At 37.2% G+C, this 19,806-nt stretch overlaps 1 protein-coding gene across 1 annotated transcript in view; it reads right to left on the reverse strand.

Annotated features, from left to right (window-relative positions):
- Kcnh5 (potassium voltage-gated channel subfamily H member 5) overlaps window positions 1-19,806 on the reverse strand; it is a 201,952-nt gene that overhangs the window by 152,817 nt on the left and 29,329 nt on the right. The window contains exon 7 of the mRNA XM_090345364.1: window positions 6,228-6,654. Within this exon, the coding sequence (XP_090201490.1) occupies window positions 6,228-6,654 (427 nt within the window). The remainder of the gene's footprint in view (window positions 1-6,227; window positions 6,655-19,806) is intronic.

Below are 19,806 nucleotides of genomic sequence, written 5' to 3' on the forward strand. Positions count from 1 at the left end.
TTCATGTATATTATCTACATGCTAAATAATATGTTTAGTAATATACATGTATACACAGAGATTTACATTTCAACAAATTATTTATAGTCAAGAGCTAACTATAATTTACTTTTTATTTCATATTTTTAATAAAGTCATATTGAAAGATGTGAATACGGAGTTCTGGGTGATGGTTAGATTCAACTAAAATACAAGTTGGTAATAAAGAAGCAACTAAGTAATTACTTTCTTGATGAATCTTCAGAAGACGATTCATAAAAGTACATTAAGACAAGAGGATAATCACATCACAAAAATCTCACAGTCATGTTCCTTTGTTTCATAGCCATCAAAACAAATTATCAGTGTACTAAGGTGCTTTCCACACAGCTGCAAAATTAGTCAGTTAGTTAATCTTTGGAAAATGGAAAATTATTAGGGGTTCAATAATAAGATTATGTAAATGAAATGGATTAGAAAACATTCCATGAAGGCATCATTAAGTATTTATTGAGTAAATTAGTAAAGAGATTATACACATCTTGATCTAAAAGAAAAACCTTTCTTGCTGTTTTCCATAAATGTTGTAGAATTAAAATGCAAAAAAATGTATCTTTTATGAAAGCACTTTAGTAGTACATTTCTTGAAGATCAGCAGACTTGTCAGATTCATCTGTGATTGGAGAGATAAGAAGGAGTAAAGAGCACGGTGCTATGCACTGTACTCTGGGGTAACTGCCTTCTCCCAAGCTATGAGAGTTACCCAGTACATAAAGCAGCCAGGTATATTGACTCACCTCTCAGCAGACTCAGACAGAAAGACTGTGGCTTCAAAGTCAGCATAGGAAAAGTTAAGGAGATCTTATTTCAAAAGGAAAATGCAAGATAAAAGGGCTCGGGATATGATTCAAGTGGTAGAATAATAAAATAAAAATAGAACTCAAAACCTAGAAAGGCAACAATCTTTGAAGTAAAGAATTCATGATAACAGACCTATTTTTTAAAATGAAGCAAATGACCAGTTCTAGAATGAGCACAGAAGGATTTTCCTGATGGACAAACGCAGAAACAAAGGACTTAAGCCTAAGAAATTTTACATAATAGGTAAAGGAAACATCCTAGGATTCTACATAGATAAAATCTGGAAGGAGCCACAGGAAACAGGTTAAGATTAGGTCATAGACCTAATTTAATTTGGATTTATTTATTATTGGTTTACATTAGTTATATGGGTAGAAGACTCATTGTCATACTGCATTTTATTTTGATGCTTTTTCTGATATTAATACAAGAAGCCATGCAATTACATTCTTAAATAGAGCCCAAGTGCAGTTTTGCATTAGATGGCAAGAGCTTGGTACTGAGAAAGGAGTCTCATAAAGAAGTTACAGATCATATTAAATAAAGTATGGCAGATCCAAAGGAACATAGGCTCAATGGTTTCCCTCATTTGTAATAATTAGTACCCATCTAGGACTCTCCTATCAGAGGATCACAAAGGCTTAAAATTGATGAATATAAGGTCATAAAGGATGAGACTAAATGAAATGAACTCTAGGATTTGAAACAAGAGGTTTATCTTGTGTGATTGTTGTTCTTAATGTACTATGTTATTTCTGTTCCCTTATGGTTAATCTCAAGAGGTTACTTTATCTGACTTTATTATCTAGTATAATGTATATATGTTTATTTGTTTATTTGACATAGGGAAGGATAGAGGAAAAATAAGATGACTGGAAGGGGGTGGGGAGAGGGAAACTGGGACAAAAACATGAGAAGGGTTATCAATGTGTGTGTGAGAAGTAATGCACCTACTACCTGGCAAATGTAACTATAACCCTTCTATACATTATCCCAACAATAAAATTTAAAAAAAAAAAAGAAGTTAGAAGTTACAAACTGTACTTGCTGCCACTGAAATTTCTAGATTTTGCTAGAAGGCATGAAACAATTGAAGGATTTTCCAGAAAAAAAAAAGTCATCGTTTACAAGTAGTGATTATTTTTCTCAACAGAAAATAAGCATTTGATACTACTATCAACTTTTTAATAAAATATTTTTCACACATACTGAGTTATATAGTGTCTCAAACTAGTTAACACAGACTGAGTTCCTCAAACAAATAAAATAAACTTCACTTTTTTCTTACTCCCCCTCTCTTTCTCTCTCTCCCCTTCTGTCTCTCTACACACACACACACACACACATGCACATGCACACATACACACACACACACACACACACACACACACACCCTAATTTCTGGCAATGACATACTGTACATATTAGGTTCTATGAATACTGGTCGTTAGTTTGCTTATATAGGTATTCTTTTAGCAAAAAAATGATATACAGATTACAAATAATCAAAATATTTATTTGGCTGAGGTATTATGTATGTATAGCTCACAAAGTTTAGAACTGTACACTAGAAGTTCAGGAGCCTAGACAGACTTCTATAATATTTTTAGATTGAGTGAAAAATAATCTGAAGAATAAAGAAAACATCTCCCTAGCACACATAGACTACAGGGCTGGGATGTAGCTCAGTGGCAAAGCGCTTGCCTAGGAAGTGCAATGTCCTGGGTTTGATCCCCAGTGCCAAAAAAGAAAAGACAAAAAAAATACAGTTAAAAAAAAAAAACCAACAACAACAAAAAAAGGAAAACCAAAGTCAATTAGCAATACAATGTCAGAAACTGAAATATAGGCAGATAGCGATAGCAGCAGGCATTGAAAAGTGGTAGCAGAAATTCAAAGAGGAAAGAATGTCTAGACTTAAACTAGGTCTTCATCTTGAATACAAGCCAGGAATGGCAGAAAAGGGAGAGGAAATTTAGATCTAACATGTATATTTGGCCATATATAAAGCAGAAGAGAAATAGAACAAATTCTGAGTCAAACCAAGTTGTGAAAACCCAGCTGAATAGAGGTGAAAATTCCCAAACAAGGAAGCTCAAAGATTTATGCAACACATGCTGGAAGGATTAGGTATTAAGGACACAGAAGTAGAAAATGGCATTCAAAGGCCCTGGTTATATGGATCTTTACATTCTGGCTAAGTCCATTCTGGCTACAGTTATTGACAGGTACAGTGAAGAAAAAGCAGAGGATGCTTGGCATTAGATGGTTTCTGAAATAGGGAAAGATTTTTAATGAAGTGATTCAGGGAAGACCTGCATGAATTCAAAGCCTCAGTCAGGAGCAGCTGATTGAGTGCCTTGGGTTCAGAAACAAGAGAGTGACCATAGGTTTTGCAGGAATAGTATGAAGTAAAGAGCATCAGGCAAGCCAGGAGCTCTGACAGGTGGAGTTAGGTGATGTGAATTTTACTTCATGTGCATAGAAGATAGTTGAGCAAAGAAATGCTACAATCTTCTTTTATCTTTAAGTAGGTGTACAATGGAGATGCCATTCAAGGAAAACAGTTTATGATTACAATGTACAATGTGTCTTAATGTCAAATCTACTTCTAAAGGGCTTCTCTGCCTTCTAGGCAGAAATTATGAAGAACATCAACAAAACTAACAATAGGGGTGCTGTCGAAAATCCAGGCCAGTAGTTGGCAGTTTGTCTTTGGAGGTAAGCTATGAAGCACAGAACAATAAACCAAGTGTATTTTGAAGGTCAAGCCAAGAGGCCTGTTTATAAATGGATGCATCCCAAGAGAAAACAAAGAGCAGTCTAGGATGACTCTATGTTTTGGGGCTTGAACAACAAAGTGTAAAAAGATATCCGTCCTTCAACTCAAGGTGGACTTCATTTTCCTATTTTCTCTTGAAAAATAACTATGCTAGATTATTCATTTTTCAATATAGTTTGTCAACTTTCTTAAAAACTAAGTAGCTACTTATTTTCAATTCTGGACAGTTATCCCAGAGAATTAAGAATTTATGTCCACACAAAATCCTGTACATAAATGTTCAGACCAGTTTTATTTATAATAGTCCAAAACTAAAAAAATAACCAAAATATCCTTTGATATATGAATGATTAAATAGGAAACATGCAACCCATGAAAGGCTAATCAGAAATAAGAAGAAACTACGGATTCGTTTAATTTAAATCTCAAGGGTGAGGCTGACTGGCAGAAGCCAATTTCCAGAAGTCACATTTTCTGTAGTTCCATTTCTGTAGCATTCTCAAAATCACAAGATCACAGAAAAGGAGAAAAGATCCCTAATTTTCAGGGGCTATGGATGATTAGGTAGATTATATGAGGTGAATTTTTGTGGTGATGCCATTGTTCCATACTAGGACTTAAGTGGAAATTACAGCACCTATACTTATGACAAAACAACACAGAAAGCCAGCAGCAGGAGCCTAACTACTGAGGAGGCTAAGATCCCATGATCATGTCTCAGAGAAGCAGCATCTATGAGACTTCATGTCCAAAATAACCAACAAAAAAACAAGACCAAAGGTATGGGTCAAGTGGTAGAGCCCCAGCTAGGAGCAAGAAAGCCCAGTGAGTGTGAAACCATAAATTCAAGCCTTTGTACTAGAAACAACAACAACAAAAAAAGCAGAGCTAGACTGTTGTCAATTTGATTTTGTAACTTTGTATCACAGTTACAGAAGATGGCAGAAGCAAGGTAAAGAAATCAAAGGCCTTTGCTACCCACTCGCTGCAACTTCTACTGAATAGTTACTTCAAGCCAGAAAAATGGTTTTTAAAATCTAGCTATCCATACATTTAAGCAAAAAATGTATTTCATAAATATTGGAAGCATCCATTGAATTGGCCATCAAGATTTCCATATACATCAGAACACTTTCCTCCTAAACGCCTCTGGAGCAAACAATACTTGGTTTCTCACTCCTCCTTTGACTGCTAGCAATAACCCACAAATAGGACCTAATACACTCTTGTTTCTGCAGCTGGACATAGAGGACTCAAGTGATAGAAGTAACATAGCAGCTGGTCCTGGAGCTCCAAGAGCTTTCAGACATTCTGAACTATGAGCCACCTGCTTGGTTACAATACTATTGGCTACCCAGTACCTGGGCATTCTAACATGATTCTTCCCAGTAGTAATGTCTAAAGCTTGGTAATACAGAATCTCAAGAAACAATGACTCCAGCCAAAAGCTGTGGAACCATGACTTCAAGGCTCCTGCTGTACCTCCCATACAACATGCCTGAAGTTACTTCGGATGTCAGAACTCCACCTGCATAAATCCCCCAAGTCAACATCACGGAGCAGATGCTGATGGAGGCCCCTAAAGGCCTTTCAGAACAGCTCTGTAGTGTGAGTCTCCTTAGTTACCTTGTCTGTCCATGCCAAGCAGCAGCCACTGGTGGTGAGAGGAGCCGACCACTGGCCCCTTGAAACAGCAAGCTACTGTCAAGAACACCGTTAACACACTCCACACTCTGGCATGCACTGCTTAGTGGACTTCAATTTACTAATCCATTCTCTTTCTTAGTGATAGCTTCACCTTCACGTATTTGTAACTGATACTAGATCTATAAACCTTTTTGTTTATCTTAATATGTAAAACTGATTCCCAATATGATCTTAAAGCATAAAACTGTGCCAGGTGCTGGTGGCTCATGCCTGTAATCTTAGCTACACAGGAGACTAAGCTCTGAGGGTTGTGGTTCAGAGCCAGCCTGGGCTGCAAAGTCTGTAAGATTCTTATCTCCAATATGAGATGATACTCAGAGAAAGCTAGGAGTAGAGCTGTGGTTCAAATGGTAGAGCACTAGCCTTGAATGCAAAGAGACCAAGGGACTGAGTTCAAGCCCCAGGAGCAGAAAGAAAAGAAAAAGAAAACAACTTTATCCTAAGGTCAGCTCTAATAGAAAAATAACTCATCTATCAACTAAAATATTTTCTTAACTATGTATCTCTTACATCAGATTCTGCTTGATTCGGGGCTAGTCAACACAGAGCCAACAAACCCTACAGAATGTGCCAGATGTCATTTGATTGCTTCAAGTCAGCTCTCCTGGGTGGAACAGCAGGAGCAGAATTAAACCCAAATCCCCTCTCTGAACCTGCCTCATTCCAAATTACACTGTTTCTCCTGGGCTAACACATTCTAAGGCACAAAATAGATTATGTGGTGTTCTTATTTTGTACAGTTGAATAAACATAAAGCCAATTGTGAATGAGCTCAATAGAAACACCATTCTGAAGAGAAAATAAGTTCCTTTTAAACACAGCGGAGATGGGAGCTAAGACAATTGTAGATAGCAAACTTATTTTGTTAAATAAGATAAAACTGAACCAAGATACTTACAGCCAACCATCATCATGGCCACTGAAAACATCTTTTCCACATCTGTGGTAGGAGCTATATTTCCAAACCCTATGGTTGTAAGGCTTGTCATGGTAAAGTAGAGCGAGGACACGTACAGGGAGTCCTTGCTAGGACCTCCTTCCCACGTCCCTGCACTGGTATTGTATCGATACGGAGTCCCGATGCTCAAGGCCAGCTGGTAGAGCCAACTATCTATTTGGATGGTGTTGGTGACTTCATCAATGACCTCATAGTCTCCAATGCTGTACCAGATGCAGGCCAGCCAGTGGGCAACAAGCCCAAACACACACACCAGGAGTACGAGGACTGCGGCTCCATATTCCAGGTAATGGTCCAGTTTCCTAGCAACGCGGCCCAGGCGTAACAGACGCACCACTTTCAGAGAGCTGAAGAGACTGCTGATTCCCTGCATAAACAGAAGAAATAAAAGAAATCACAATGCATTTCCAGGAAAGAAAAAGATGCAATACAACCAGGTCACTTTCATGGACTTGAGCACCTATTTATAGACTAGAAATGTACACATAATAAAAGTCGGACTTAAACCAAAGAAAGCTAAAGCCATAAATGGCTGTAAAAAATGCAAGTTCCTTCCCACCAAGAAGTATGAAATACTTTTTAATGATACTAGATTAAACAAGTTTCCATTAGCAAAAGAATATCCAATTGCTTTTATATGCGCTGCATAAAATAACCAAAGAAAGACAAACATTTGAATGCAATATACACAGAGTATACACAGAGGGGTGATATACTCAGACCTTTTACTTCTTCCTATAAAATTTTTTCTCTTCTCTGAAAGATTTCTTTTTATGTCTTACTTTATAATGGCTACAAACAGCAAAACCTCTGAAAAAAAAAGAAACTCAATCTCACAAGCAAGAAAACAACAACCATGACAAATACTTCTGAAACAGTGGACAGACAATACTGTTGCTAGTCCACTGAGTCCTATCACAGCCCTGACACTAAATTTGTGGAGTTCTGCAAACACAAACAGAGCTAGGATGGGTACAAAAGGAAAGAGCAACAAGAATATTCGTATTTTGATGAGAAGTTTAAAATGCCAAGCAAAATCTTGTCACTTTGAACACACAGCATGAGCTTTTAAAATCCAGGAATGTCCTACAGTTACTTTTTGGAAATGTATAATAGTCCACCTGGGATTGGGGAGGAGGTGTGTGGGGGTGGGGGAAGGTGGGACAGATACATACATTTCTGGTTTCTGATAAGAGATCAAAAAAAAAAAAACAGGCAGGGAAGCTAGCACCAGTACCTGGGAAGCTTTCATCTGATCAACATCTGAAGATCAACTGAAGCCCGTGACTTCCTTCCTGCTACTTCTGTCTCTCAGAAGATGCACAGGAGGCCAGACACCAGTGGCTCATGCCAAGAATCTGAGCCTCTCCAGAGGCTGTGATCTGTGAATCCCCATTCAGAGCTACCAACCCCAGATGCCCCTCAGTAGATGATTGGATCACGAAGATATGGTACTTAAACACAATGGAATTCTATGCTGCCATCAGAAAGAATGGCATGGCTCCATTCGTAAGCAAATGGAAAGACTCAGGGAAAAAAAATCATATTACATGAATTAAGCCAGACCCAAAGGAACAAAGGCTCCATGGTTTCCCTTATTTGTAATAATTAGTGTGAGTCTAGAATTCCCTCACCAGAGGAGTGCAACAGCTCAAAAACTATGTGCACATGGCCAGATATAATAAGCCTAAGCGAAATGAACTCCAGGGTGGGGAAACGAGATTTAACCTTGAGGTTGTTCTTCCTAATATACTATGTGAAGTTAAAATTCCTTTAGTCTTTTTGTTTTTATCTTGTTTTCTTTTTCTTTTCCTTACAGTTCATCCCCTGTTGTTGCTGTATCTGACTTTGTTACCTGATGTATTAAATATACATTTATTTGTATATTTGAATCAGGGATAGAAATGGGAAATATAAGATGATTAGACAAAGAACAAAGGATGACCCAGTGTAACAGTAAGTTTCGCAAGACAATATGTTGGAAATAAATTTTGCAACTTGGGAGAGGATAGGGGAATGGAATGGAGGAGAAAAACATGGGAAAGGGAACAATGTTTAAGACATAATGTACTCCAAATGTAACTGTAACCCCTCTATGCATCACCCTGACAATAAAATAAATATAATAATTTTTTCTAAAAAGCTAGTCCAAGAATGAAGCTCTTCCAGACTCATCTCCAATTAACCACCAAAAATACAGGAAGTGAAGCTGTGACTTCAAGTGGTAAAGCACCACAAATAAAAGCTAAGGGAAGTGCCCAGGCACTGAATTCAATCCCAGTTCTGGGCTCCCCCTTTTGGTGCTAATAAAAATGGACTTGACATTAATTCATCTCGAATCACTACAGTACTTTGTAGTTTAGGTAGAAGCGTCTCCTTCATTAGAATAGATGACAATGTGGCAAAGGTTTGTAGTTTTCTATAATAAAAATTTAAAAGAGAGAAAGTGGAGAAGAAAGAGCACATCTAGAAGTAAAAGGCAACGACAGGGGGTGCAGTGGAAAGAGTGTGATTACCCTGGGTATGATTGCTTCAAGTTCACTTCAAATGTGTGTCACACACACAGAGTTGCCAAACTATTTCATCTCTATTCCAGGAAATTATTGTTTAAGATATTGAATTTTAAGCATTTAAAAGGAGAATTAATAACAATTGTGCAGGCAAACTGGCATCATTGACTCATAATTTTCAGCACCTCTGCTGAATAGTAGGAAGGTTTAGGACAGCTTCACAGCTCTCAAAAGTGGACTTGCATAACTGCAAACTAGAAAAAACAAGTAAATATTTGCTAGAGCATTTCTGTAGTGTGGGCTCTGAGTTGAGCCCTGGGGACATTAAGATAAATGTATCTTGCTTTTGCTCCAAAGAAACTCATAATCGAAATGCATGAAAAACTCCAACTCCAATTGAAAAATAAAAACAGTGCCACTGTAGATACTGTTTCCTATGTAACTCAAATTTTTAAAGGAATGGTAGGGTTTATGGTTAGATACTGGCAGCACAGTATTTCTACTTGAAATTCACCAAAATAAAAACAAAGGGTAGGAAATACAGACAAGATCTTTACCACAAACCCTAAGTAAAATATAAAGAAACAGAATCTACTAGAATTAGGCCCAAAAGTTAAGAAAATACATTCTCCTGACCGGAAGAAAGATGAGAAAGGATGATGGGAGGGGTAAAACTGACCAAGAAGCATTACACTTACAAACTGATTTGTTGAACTGAAACCCCTTTGGTGCAACTACATAAAGATAATAAAACAATCAAACAATGGAATAAATGAAGAGAAAGTAGATTGCTACAACAAGATGCAGGCCATTGTGAAGGGTACAGCTCTGAAGCCCACCTATTCAATAATACAATTCCTACAGCCCACTTCAACACTACTAAAACAATTCAAAATATGTGGGAATTATAAACTCCTTTTTCCATAGGTTCTATGTCAACCCTTTCTGCTGGTTTTAACCAATTCTTCAACTGATATTTCTTTTCTTTTCCTTTTTTTTGGGGGGTGGGGTCGGTCATGGAGGCTGGACTGTGGGCCTGGGTAATATCCATGAGCTCTTCAGCTCAAGACTAGTGCTCTACCACTTGAAACCAGGCACTAAAGAACTTTTATCTCCAATTAATCACTAGAAAATAGGAAGTGGGGATGTGGCTCAAGGGGTAGGCAGTAGCCTTGGGCTGAAGATCTCAGAGACAGCACTCAGGCCCAGAGTTCAAGCCCCATGACCAACAAAAACAAAAAACAAAAGCAAATGATGCAAAACAGCATATACTTTATGATTCTATTTATGAAATGTTCAAAAGAGAACTACTATATGGTTTGAAAAATGAGGATGGTGGGTCCCATTTTGGGAGTGGACTAGTGACTGGATATGTTCACTCTGAAAAATCTGTGGCTATATGCTTAAGATTTTGTGTATTTCTCTTTAAACATGTCATATTAATATCTTTTCCAAAAAAAAGTATTATGAAAGACCTAAAAATCAGTGTTTTCTTATTAGCTTAATGTATCACCAAAGGGCAATTCAAATTATGGGTCCCTTACTCATCATCTGTAGCTAAAATAAGTGATATTATCTATTGATGATTCACTCCCCTAACCTTTGGATTGGACCACAAATGGAATTTAATTATTGTTAGCAAAGTAAATTTCATTCTAATAATATTGCATAGTTTTACAAGCTGATCCTCAAAAAGAAAAATAATAATATCTTTCCCCTTTATACACTTACCATTCTTTTAGAACAATTTCTCAATTCTTTACCTTCCACCAGACTTATCTGTTCAATCATTTTCTGCTTCATTTCACACCAAACTTTCCAATCCATCTGTGACCTCCTATGCACTTCAGTCACTTTCTGCCTCTATTCTAACCTCTGAGCTCTTAGTACACAAATCCCTGTGGTTCTTCTACTAGAAGAGAATAACAAACACATCAAATGCATAATAGAACACAGCAGGGTTAATGGAGAACTTTCAGTCAGCAGCTTTCCAACTTCCCAGCCAGCTTCCTTCCTTGGCAAGTCCCTTCAGCCACAGTAGCAAAAGAACAATATCTAGGAGACATCTCTGTGCTATTAACTCTTTCCTTTATTTTTGTGTATTCCCATGTTAAAAACATACAAAATATTTACATTAAGAATTCTTTGCAATGACAGTCTAAGATACAAATTACATATATCTAAGATACAAATTAATTCTCCCAAAGGATTATCACTAATAATAGTAGGCTTATATTGGTCAACAGACTATAATATAAATGACAGTGTGCCAGATCTACCTCTAGACCATAAGGGGCTTCTTCTGATTCCATTCACAGTCCTGGAACCCAACCCATCTGCTATGTGAAGAAAACCATGGACATGCAGGTTTAGCTCAAAAGGTACAGCACCAAACATATTATATAGACAGAATTACATACTTGCATACATGTATGGCTAACTACCTAAGAAATAAAGGTAACCAAAAATCTATGAACTAGATAGGATAGACACATGTAAAATAAAATTTAATATGCAATGAGTAGGTCTTACTGGCTTATTCTATTGGAAAATCTCATTGTTACACTCTGCATAGATTCGTGGCAATTAATTTGCTTTGAGGACACAGAACTCAGAGATTATTTCCTGTGTCTTGTAAACATTTCTCAAAATCTAGCCTCATCTAAAAATCTCACCCTTGCTCTAGAAGACACCTGTATAAGTGACTCTTCCAATGAGCTGGCCCTGGAATTGCTTTATCAATCCAACTCCAGCAACCTGTCCACTTTTTCTCAGGTACCCACACTCATGATAGCAACCTGAAATGGGTTATATCCTAAAGCTTTCTGTAGCACTCGTCTTGAATTTAATCATTCTGCCATCTATCTAGTCTTCTCTGTCAAGTTCACTGCCCCAGTTACACAAATGCAATAGTAGTTTGACCTTATGGAACTTCCAAACAGAGATACATTTTTCTCTATTATATTAACCCTCCTTCTACTTCTTTATTACACAGCACCATAATCTCTAAGCATCAACACACGAATGCCTTAGCATCTCTGTCCCTTCACTAAATTCTGTCACTGACTCCTCAATCATCAGCTAGCCCTATGCCTATGTAAAGAATTGCTCATACAAGATGGAAGAATGTGCACATAATAATCAAACCCAAAGAATCTCTCAACTAAACAATTTCATCTTCTTTCTTATGAGTTCATTTACTCCTCACATCCAATTATATCCTTTACATAGATATTTAAATACCTCATGTCTCTCTCATATAATAATAATAGTAGTACTAGCAGTGGTGGTAGTAATAAATCTATCCAGGTGCTGGTGGCTCACACCTGTATTCCAAGCTACTTAGAAGGCAAAAATCCAAAAGATCACAGTTAGAGACCAGTTCAAGCAGAAAAGTCCCTAAGAGTTCATCTCTAAAATAACCAACAAACCCCCGCCTGAGGTGTGGATCAAGAAGTAGGGTAACAAGCCTTGAACAACCAAGTCATGCAAGAAGAGACCCTGAGTTTTGGGGTTTTTTTGTTGTTTTGTTTGTTTGTTTTGCCAGTCCTGGGCTTGGGCTCAGGGCTGGAGCACTGTCCTTGGAGCTCTACCACTTGAGCCTCAGCACCACTTCTGGCTTTTGCTATGTATGTGGTACTGAGGAATAGAACCGGGGTCTTCATGCATGCTAGGCAAGCACTCTACCACTAGGCCAAACTCCCGGCCCCCAAGACCCTGAGTTTTAAACAATGTTATTGCAAAGCTCATCATCCTCATTACCACTCTCATTATCATTATCATCATCATCATCACCCTGCTTGCAAAACATCCATTATCTGATTAAGCATATCAGAAACCAAAACCAAAAACCCTTATCATTCTTTCTATTATAGCCCCTACAGGAATCTGTCTTCATATCTGATCAAGTCTATCTCACATCTGTCTGTTTCTCTCCTTTTCCATGTTTCCTATCTTAGATCATGCCTATGAGTTTGTATCCTATACACAGGAGGTTCCTAAGTTTCAAGGTGTTTATTTGATCCCCTAATTTGGACATTTAATCTCTAAACACTATTTCTAGAGTTACCTTTTAAGAACTGCCCCAAGTGTAAAAATCAGATAACAACTCTTCATTTTCTGGAAGTAAGCAGACTTGCAGGGCCTGTCTCCCTTGGATCACTCCCTTGGCTCATCTCCTGCTTACTCTCCAGTCAGCTCTCAGTTCTTGAAATATGGAAGCTCCCGAAACACAGCAACTATATCCTAGTGACTGTTCCAGATGGAATGCTCAACAGCTCTTTCATGTCCTTGACCTTATCCTATGGGACTCTATTAATGTTTTCAATCTCAAGCACCGTCACCACCTTCTCAGAGAACGTCCCCTTTCTAATCTAGATTGGATCACTGGATTAGCTAACCTCAAAGGACCATGTATATCACCTTTGTGACACTGTTCTCCTTGTGATTTTTTGTGTACATCATATTTCATTCATTCTTTTACCTTTTTCATGTTATAAGACTCTCTAAAACATACTAGGCATCAAAATGTTTATCAAAGGAATGAGTAGATTAATGAAAGACAAAATATTCAATACACAAATCCCTCCTAATGACTTCTTTTTTTAATTTTTTTTTATTGTAATGTATAGAGGGGCACAGTCACATTCACCAAACAGAGGGTACCTCACTTCCTTCTAAGGACTTCTGACTCCTCCAGCACTGACATTGCAATAAATAACTCATAGTTGATTAATCTTCCCAAGTAGTCCACACTACACAACTGGATAGAAACCACAAAACAATAAGCTCCATTTCATAAGCCCTGGGTTTTTCTTCTAAATAGATTTTATACATGAATAACTACAGAGTCTATTTCCATTTCATTTTCTAGAGTACAATTTAAAGACTGAAAGAAAACTGTGAACTACATTTGTTATCTGAACCTCTACCACAGATAACAAATTCTCCTTCCTGTTGAGAACTCACTTCTCTGACTCATGCTACCGAGAGCTCCATTGGGAAATAATCCTAACTACTCCATGCATTAGCTAGCATCCTTCAGCAAGGGATCTGAATTTAAATAATTTGCATATAACACTTGTTTCAGCCACTTTATTTTCTTACTGAATCACAGCACCATTGGTAGATGATATATATAGACAGACAGATGGACAGAGAGATAGACAGACTTATTGGTTAACAATTAGTATAATGTACTTTAATGGAAAGACTCTCTTCAATATTCACTGGATCGACAGTGAATATAAAACTTGATTAAAACATGAACCCAACAAAGAGGTTTGGCTTGTTTTCAAGTATGATGTATGTACAAGCAAACCAAGGGATATTTTAAATTATTCTTCAATGTTTTTACAGCCTTTAGAATACAATCCAAACTCCTTATATAACGTGTGTCTGCCTTTCCAGCCTTGCCTCACTGTGTGCACCCATGCTCTCCCCTCCGCACTCCTGTTTAAGAGGACTTCCTTCTTTCCTTCCTTCCTTTCCACCCTCAAAAATGCTATAGTCTTTTTAACAGGGCTATCGTCCTTTCTATTCAATACAATTTCCCTAGCCCTCCAACTGTTCATTTGGCCTGCTGAAAACCTACTCATATTTCACCTTTGAGCTTAAATGCCATCTCTTTAGAGTGACATATCTTAAATAGCTCCTTTCTCAAATACGTTAAGAGATTTGTTTTATAGCAAGAATACTCAGTCCAAAATATGATAAGAGTAGGCGACAATGGACAGTGAGAGTTGAAACAGAGAGGTTAAAGTGGTTGTGAAGGGCCACATAAACAAAGAGATAAGAGGGGAGAAGTGAAGTGTATTAGTGAGAAACAGAAACTAATGGGAAACAGAGCTAATGGGAAAGCTAAGCTACAACGGATGACACAAATTACATATATGAACTATTTTATCTTTCCATCTAAATATCTGTATAATAGTTCCAAATGACCTATAATAAATAGGTAAACATAGTTATACATAATAAACAGAATATATAAAGTTTATGTATAATATATATAGATCTTTCCAACTAGCTATCTGTATAATATATGCAGTTGATAGAAAGATGATAGACAGACAGACTCATGGATGGATAGACAAAATAAGGTTTTGAAGAATTAGCTCATATGACCATAGGGATAATGAGAAATTCTACAAGCTGCTCCCTCAGGCTACAGATCCAGGAAAGTAAATGTATTTAAGCCCAGGCCTGAGAACAAGACTTAATTGTATTGATCCAAGTCTCAGGGAAAGAGAAAAGATATCCCAATCCGGAGGTCAGGCCTTACAGGTTTCAGATGAAGGCTGGTGGCTCACATCTGTAATCCTAGCTACAGAAAGCTGAGATCTGGGGATTGCTTTGTGAAGCCAACCAGAGCAGAAAAGTCTGAAAAATCTCTGATCACCAATAAACCACCTAAAAAGCCAAAAGAAGGTCTTTCCCAGGGGTTTGGGACTATGCTTTCCTGTTTCCCAGTCTCTGTGGAAGAGGACTCTTAACTTGAAGAACAACAGGTGGTCTAATAACACAGACCAAGCTCGCGAGCATTTTGTTTCAGCAAGATTAAGTTTAATCTTTCCAACTCTGCTGGGACCCTGACGGTGTAGGAGTGGGAGTGATACCCACTCTCCATCCAGGTGAGAATCCCATCACTGTAAATCTAGGGAAGAGAGAACCTTGGAGTCAGAGGTCTGTGAAGTACTCACGTCCAGGACCTGCCTCTCACTTCTGAGGAAGACAGGCCTTTCTCACCCGTATCTAAAGTACACGATTTCCACAGTCTCTAGCACACACAGAGAAGTATATGCATATACTAGAATAATGTTTCAAATACATAATTTGTTTTATGTCAGTTTGTTGCTGTCTGGGTTTATTTTAAATTATTTATTCATGCAGATGTATGGAATTTTTTTCTGTATATCTATCTGAGAGAAGTCATTTACTTTTTGTATGTGTGTATGTTGGTCCTGAAATTTGAACTCAGGGCCTGGGCACTCTTCTCTAAGCTTTGTTTTTGTTCAAGGTTAGCACTCTACCACTTAAGGCCACAGCTCCACTTTGAGCTTTCTGAGGATAGTTTATTGGAGCAAAGAGTCTCACAGATTTTCTTGCCTGAACCTACTTTGAATCATAATCCTCAGATCTCAGCCTCCTGAGTAGCTAGGATTACAGACATAAACCACCAGTTCCTGGCCAGGCGTTTACTTTTTAGATTTATCCACTTCCATTTATTTATTAGTTCTGCTTCTCCCTCCCTTCCTTTCCTCAAAAGTCTTTTTATACAGGAGATGGAAATATCCATCAAAATTTGTCCCAGATGCATAAATCCCATGAATTAAACAGGGCAACCATGTCCCCCTCACTCAAATCAACAAAAGCATCCAGAAACAGTGGAGAAGATGAAAGTTCAAACAATAACTTTAATCAAACAATGACAAGAATGATTAATGAAATAAAAATGATGTTTAAACAGCTGAATGAATCCAAAGAGCATGTAAACAACTAGAAAAATCAAACAGTGAAATGAAATAAAGAAGGAAATTAGAGAGGCATTAAATAAAGATTTAGAGATCTTGAAAATACAACAGGGCTGGGAGTTTGGCCTAGTGGTAGAGTGCTTGCCTAGCATGTATGAAGACACAGGTTCAATTCCTCAGAACCACATATATAGAAAAATCAAAAGTGGTTCTGTGGCTCAAGTAGTAGAACTCTAGCCTTGAGGAAACCCCAAAGACAGTCCTCAGGCCCTGAGTTCAAGACCCAGGACCAGCAAAAACAAACAAACAAAAAAAAAACCTCTAGATATAAAGTGATTGATAGATTATTTTTAAAAGAACAAAAAGAAACAAACAAAAAATAAATTGAATGTCTAACAAATAGAGCAAGTTGAAATTTGAGTATGAAGGGTATAAAACAATGTACAGAAATTAGGCATAGAAAATAAAAGAAACACTAAGAAGATATGAATGGAATTGATAAGACCTCCTGGATTCCACCACAAGAGAAAGCCTATGAATTGTAGCAGACAAGAAGAAAAAAATATACATATTAAAGCAATAAGAATCTATTTAATAAAATAATAGTAGAAAACTTGCCCAGTCTTAAGTGGGGAAAAAATAGGGTTATCCTAATGGAAAAAACATATAGAACACCAAGCAAGTGAGATCAAAGAAGAAACACCCTGGCAAATCACAGTTAAGACCAAAATACACATAACAAAGAAAAAATATTGAAATCTACAAAGAGAGGTGAGATGCAGTCGTAAGCCAATTATAGTAATGCAGATTTCCCAACAAAACTAAATGAAAGGAGGGCGTGGAAGGCCATAATTCAAGCCCTCAAAGATAACATCATTCAACCTAAATTACTTCACCCAGCAAACCAATCCTTCAAAACTGAGGGAGAAATAAAAATAATAAAGAAAAGAATAATAATAAATTGGCACCAAAGTAGAGAGTAAAATTTAAAAGCAAAACTACTCAAAGAGTATGTTAAAAAAATTAATTCTTTGAAAAAAAATTAAGATAAACCCCTTGCTTATTTGAGCAAAGAAGGAGGGAAGAGATACAAATTTGGAGATAAAAAGAATATAAAAATAAATACCTGAAGATGATGAAAAGAATATCAAAAAAATACCTAAATTCACACACACACACACGTATCTACAGTCAAAGAAATAATTATCAATCTAGTCTAGGCACTAGTGACTCATGCCTGTGATCTTAGCTACTCAAATGGTTATGATATAGAGGATCTTGGTTCAAGGCAATATCAGAAGAAAAGTCTATGAAACAGACTCCAAAATAAAGATCAAAAAGCTGCAATAAAGGCATGACTCAACTAATAGAGCATCATTGGCAGAGAAGTAAACCAAACAAGTATGAGGTTCAAAGTGCAAAGATCAATAGGGCAAGAAAAAAAAAAGGGAAAGAAAGAGGGAAGAAGGGACAGAAAGAGGAAGGGAAGGTGGGAGGGAAGAGGGACAGAACAATTTCTAGGACTGAAGGACCAGCCATAGAATTTGGAGAACTCTTTACTAGCTCTTCAACAGACTGAAAAAAATTAATATCCAGCATTTACCAAGAACACAAGAAAAAAAGTAAAGAGCAAAAGAACAAATAATCCAGTTGATAAATGGTCAATTAGATTGGACACAGAAAAACAACTGGTTAATCAATTTTTTTTGTCAGTCGTGGGACTTGAACTCTGGGCTTGGGCATTGTCCCTGAGCTCTTCAGCTCAAGATTAGCGCTCTACCACATGAGACCCAGTGCCACTTCCTAATCAACTTTTTAAACAGAATTTAATATCCTTATGCATAAAGGAAATGCAAGTCAAAACTACCTAAGATTTCATCTTACCCTAGTCAAAACAGCAATTATCAAGAGAATAACAAGAATTTCTCTCCCCACTCAGACAATAGCTTGAATAATGTCCTTCTTACTGTTCTTAACAATGTCTGGGGCAGTTTTTCTTTGACAGTTCCATGAAACCAGAGAGGGTTTGTGTGTTGGTTCACACTTAGATTCTCATTACTTAGGATAAAGAAGTAGCTCAACATACATTTTTTGTGTAAATCAATGAATGAACCCAACTTTTCTACATTTAAAGGATAAATGAGAAAAATAAATACTTCTGAGGCAAAGCCTGCATATTTCTAAATGTACGACCATTATCTCAAAAGTCAACTTAAATAAACAGTCATTTATCCCACCAGTGAGCAGAACTACAATTAAGCTGGTGAAATACAGCAATGATATAAATTTACCCTACTTGATAACAGATTTTAGACACAAAGAGTGTTACATTTCCAAAAGTAATCTCTTTCTCTGCCAAGAAAAGCAACACTGTCATTAAGTACACATGCTATAGTAAAACTTAACTGCTGGATTTCAATACTGAATACAAGAAGTAGAATAATTTCTAAATTCTAGCAGGATAGATTGAGTACAAAATTTAACTAGTCTAGGAATTTGTAATTATAGTCATTGTTACCTAGATTCCTGTAATCTAGACCTCTTCATGAATTCTAGAATGAACTGTGGCTAAGAAAATTACAACAATTGTAAAACCTCAAAGGCTTTAGAGAAAAGCACTTGCCAACTCAGTGTGGTCCTGTATACAGATGTAAAACTAACTGGAGTCAGTTGATTTTTATTGATGCTGATAACACAGTGAAACACAAATAACCAGAGTGAAAACCAGCATCTTAATCTGGGCGCGATGATTCATGCCTATGATCCTAGAGGCTGAGGCAGGTGGACTGAGAGTTTAAGACCAGCCTGAGATGCCTGGAGAGACCCTGTCTCAAAAATACAAAATAAAAAAAAAGAAACCAGCATCTTCCAGAAGGAAGCACACCAGAAATGGATGGCAAAGTCCTTATCCATGTCTGCAGTGCTCACTAAACATTCCAGTTCATAATACCACCACGGACCCATGCTTGTGTTCAGTCAGGCACCATGGCAGTGCAGCAGTAGGTAGGACTTCCACAGGAGTTTGTCCCACAGAAATCTATAGAAATCCATTGTGCTATGCTTCTTGTGCCCCATCTTTTTCCAGAGAATAACTCAGATGTCCAGGAGGAGAAAGGGGTCCAAGGCCATCGTCACTTCAAAGCCTTGAGAACTGAAGTTACTTTAGCGCTAATATTAGTGCTAAAACTACAGATTGTTATATACATTAATATGAAACCTACTTGTAGCAGATTTTACAGCAAATCCACTACTGAGATAACCCATTTATCCCTCAATCAGTTAATCATGGGGGTGAAATTGTCCAAAAAGAAATGTACTCTTTATTTGACTAATGTAACTGTAACTCCTATGTACATCACCTTCAAAATAATAAAAATGTAATCAATTAACCTTGGAAATAGATTAATCTATTAATATAGTCAGAGCCCAATCACCTCTGAAATGTCCCATCTAACCACATCTCTTAAGATATCATAATGGGGATTAAATTTCTACATCAGTTTCTGCATGAGAAAACCACCCATATCCAAACTACAA

Source organism: Megascapheus bottae, chromosome 14 (genome assembly GCF_031878675.1).
Source record: "Megascapheus bottae isolate mThoBot1 chromosome 14, mThoBot2.hap1, whole genome shotgun sequence".
Taxonomy (NCBI): domain Eukaryota; kingdom Metazoa; phylum Chordata; class Mammalia; order Rodentia; family Geomyidae; genus Megascapheus; species Megascapheus bottae.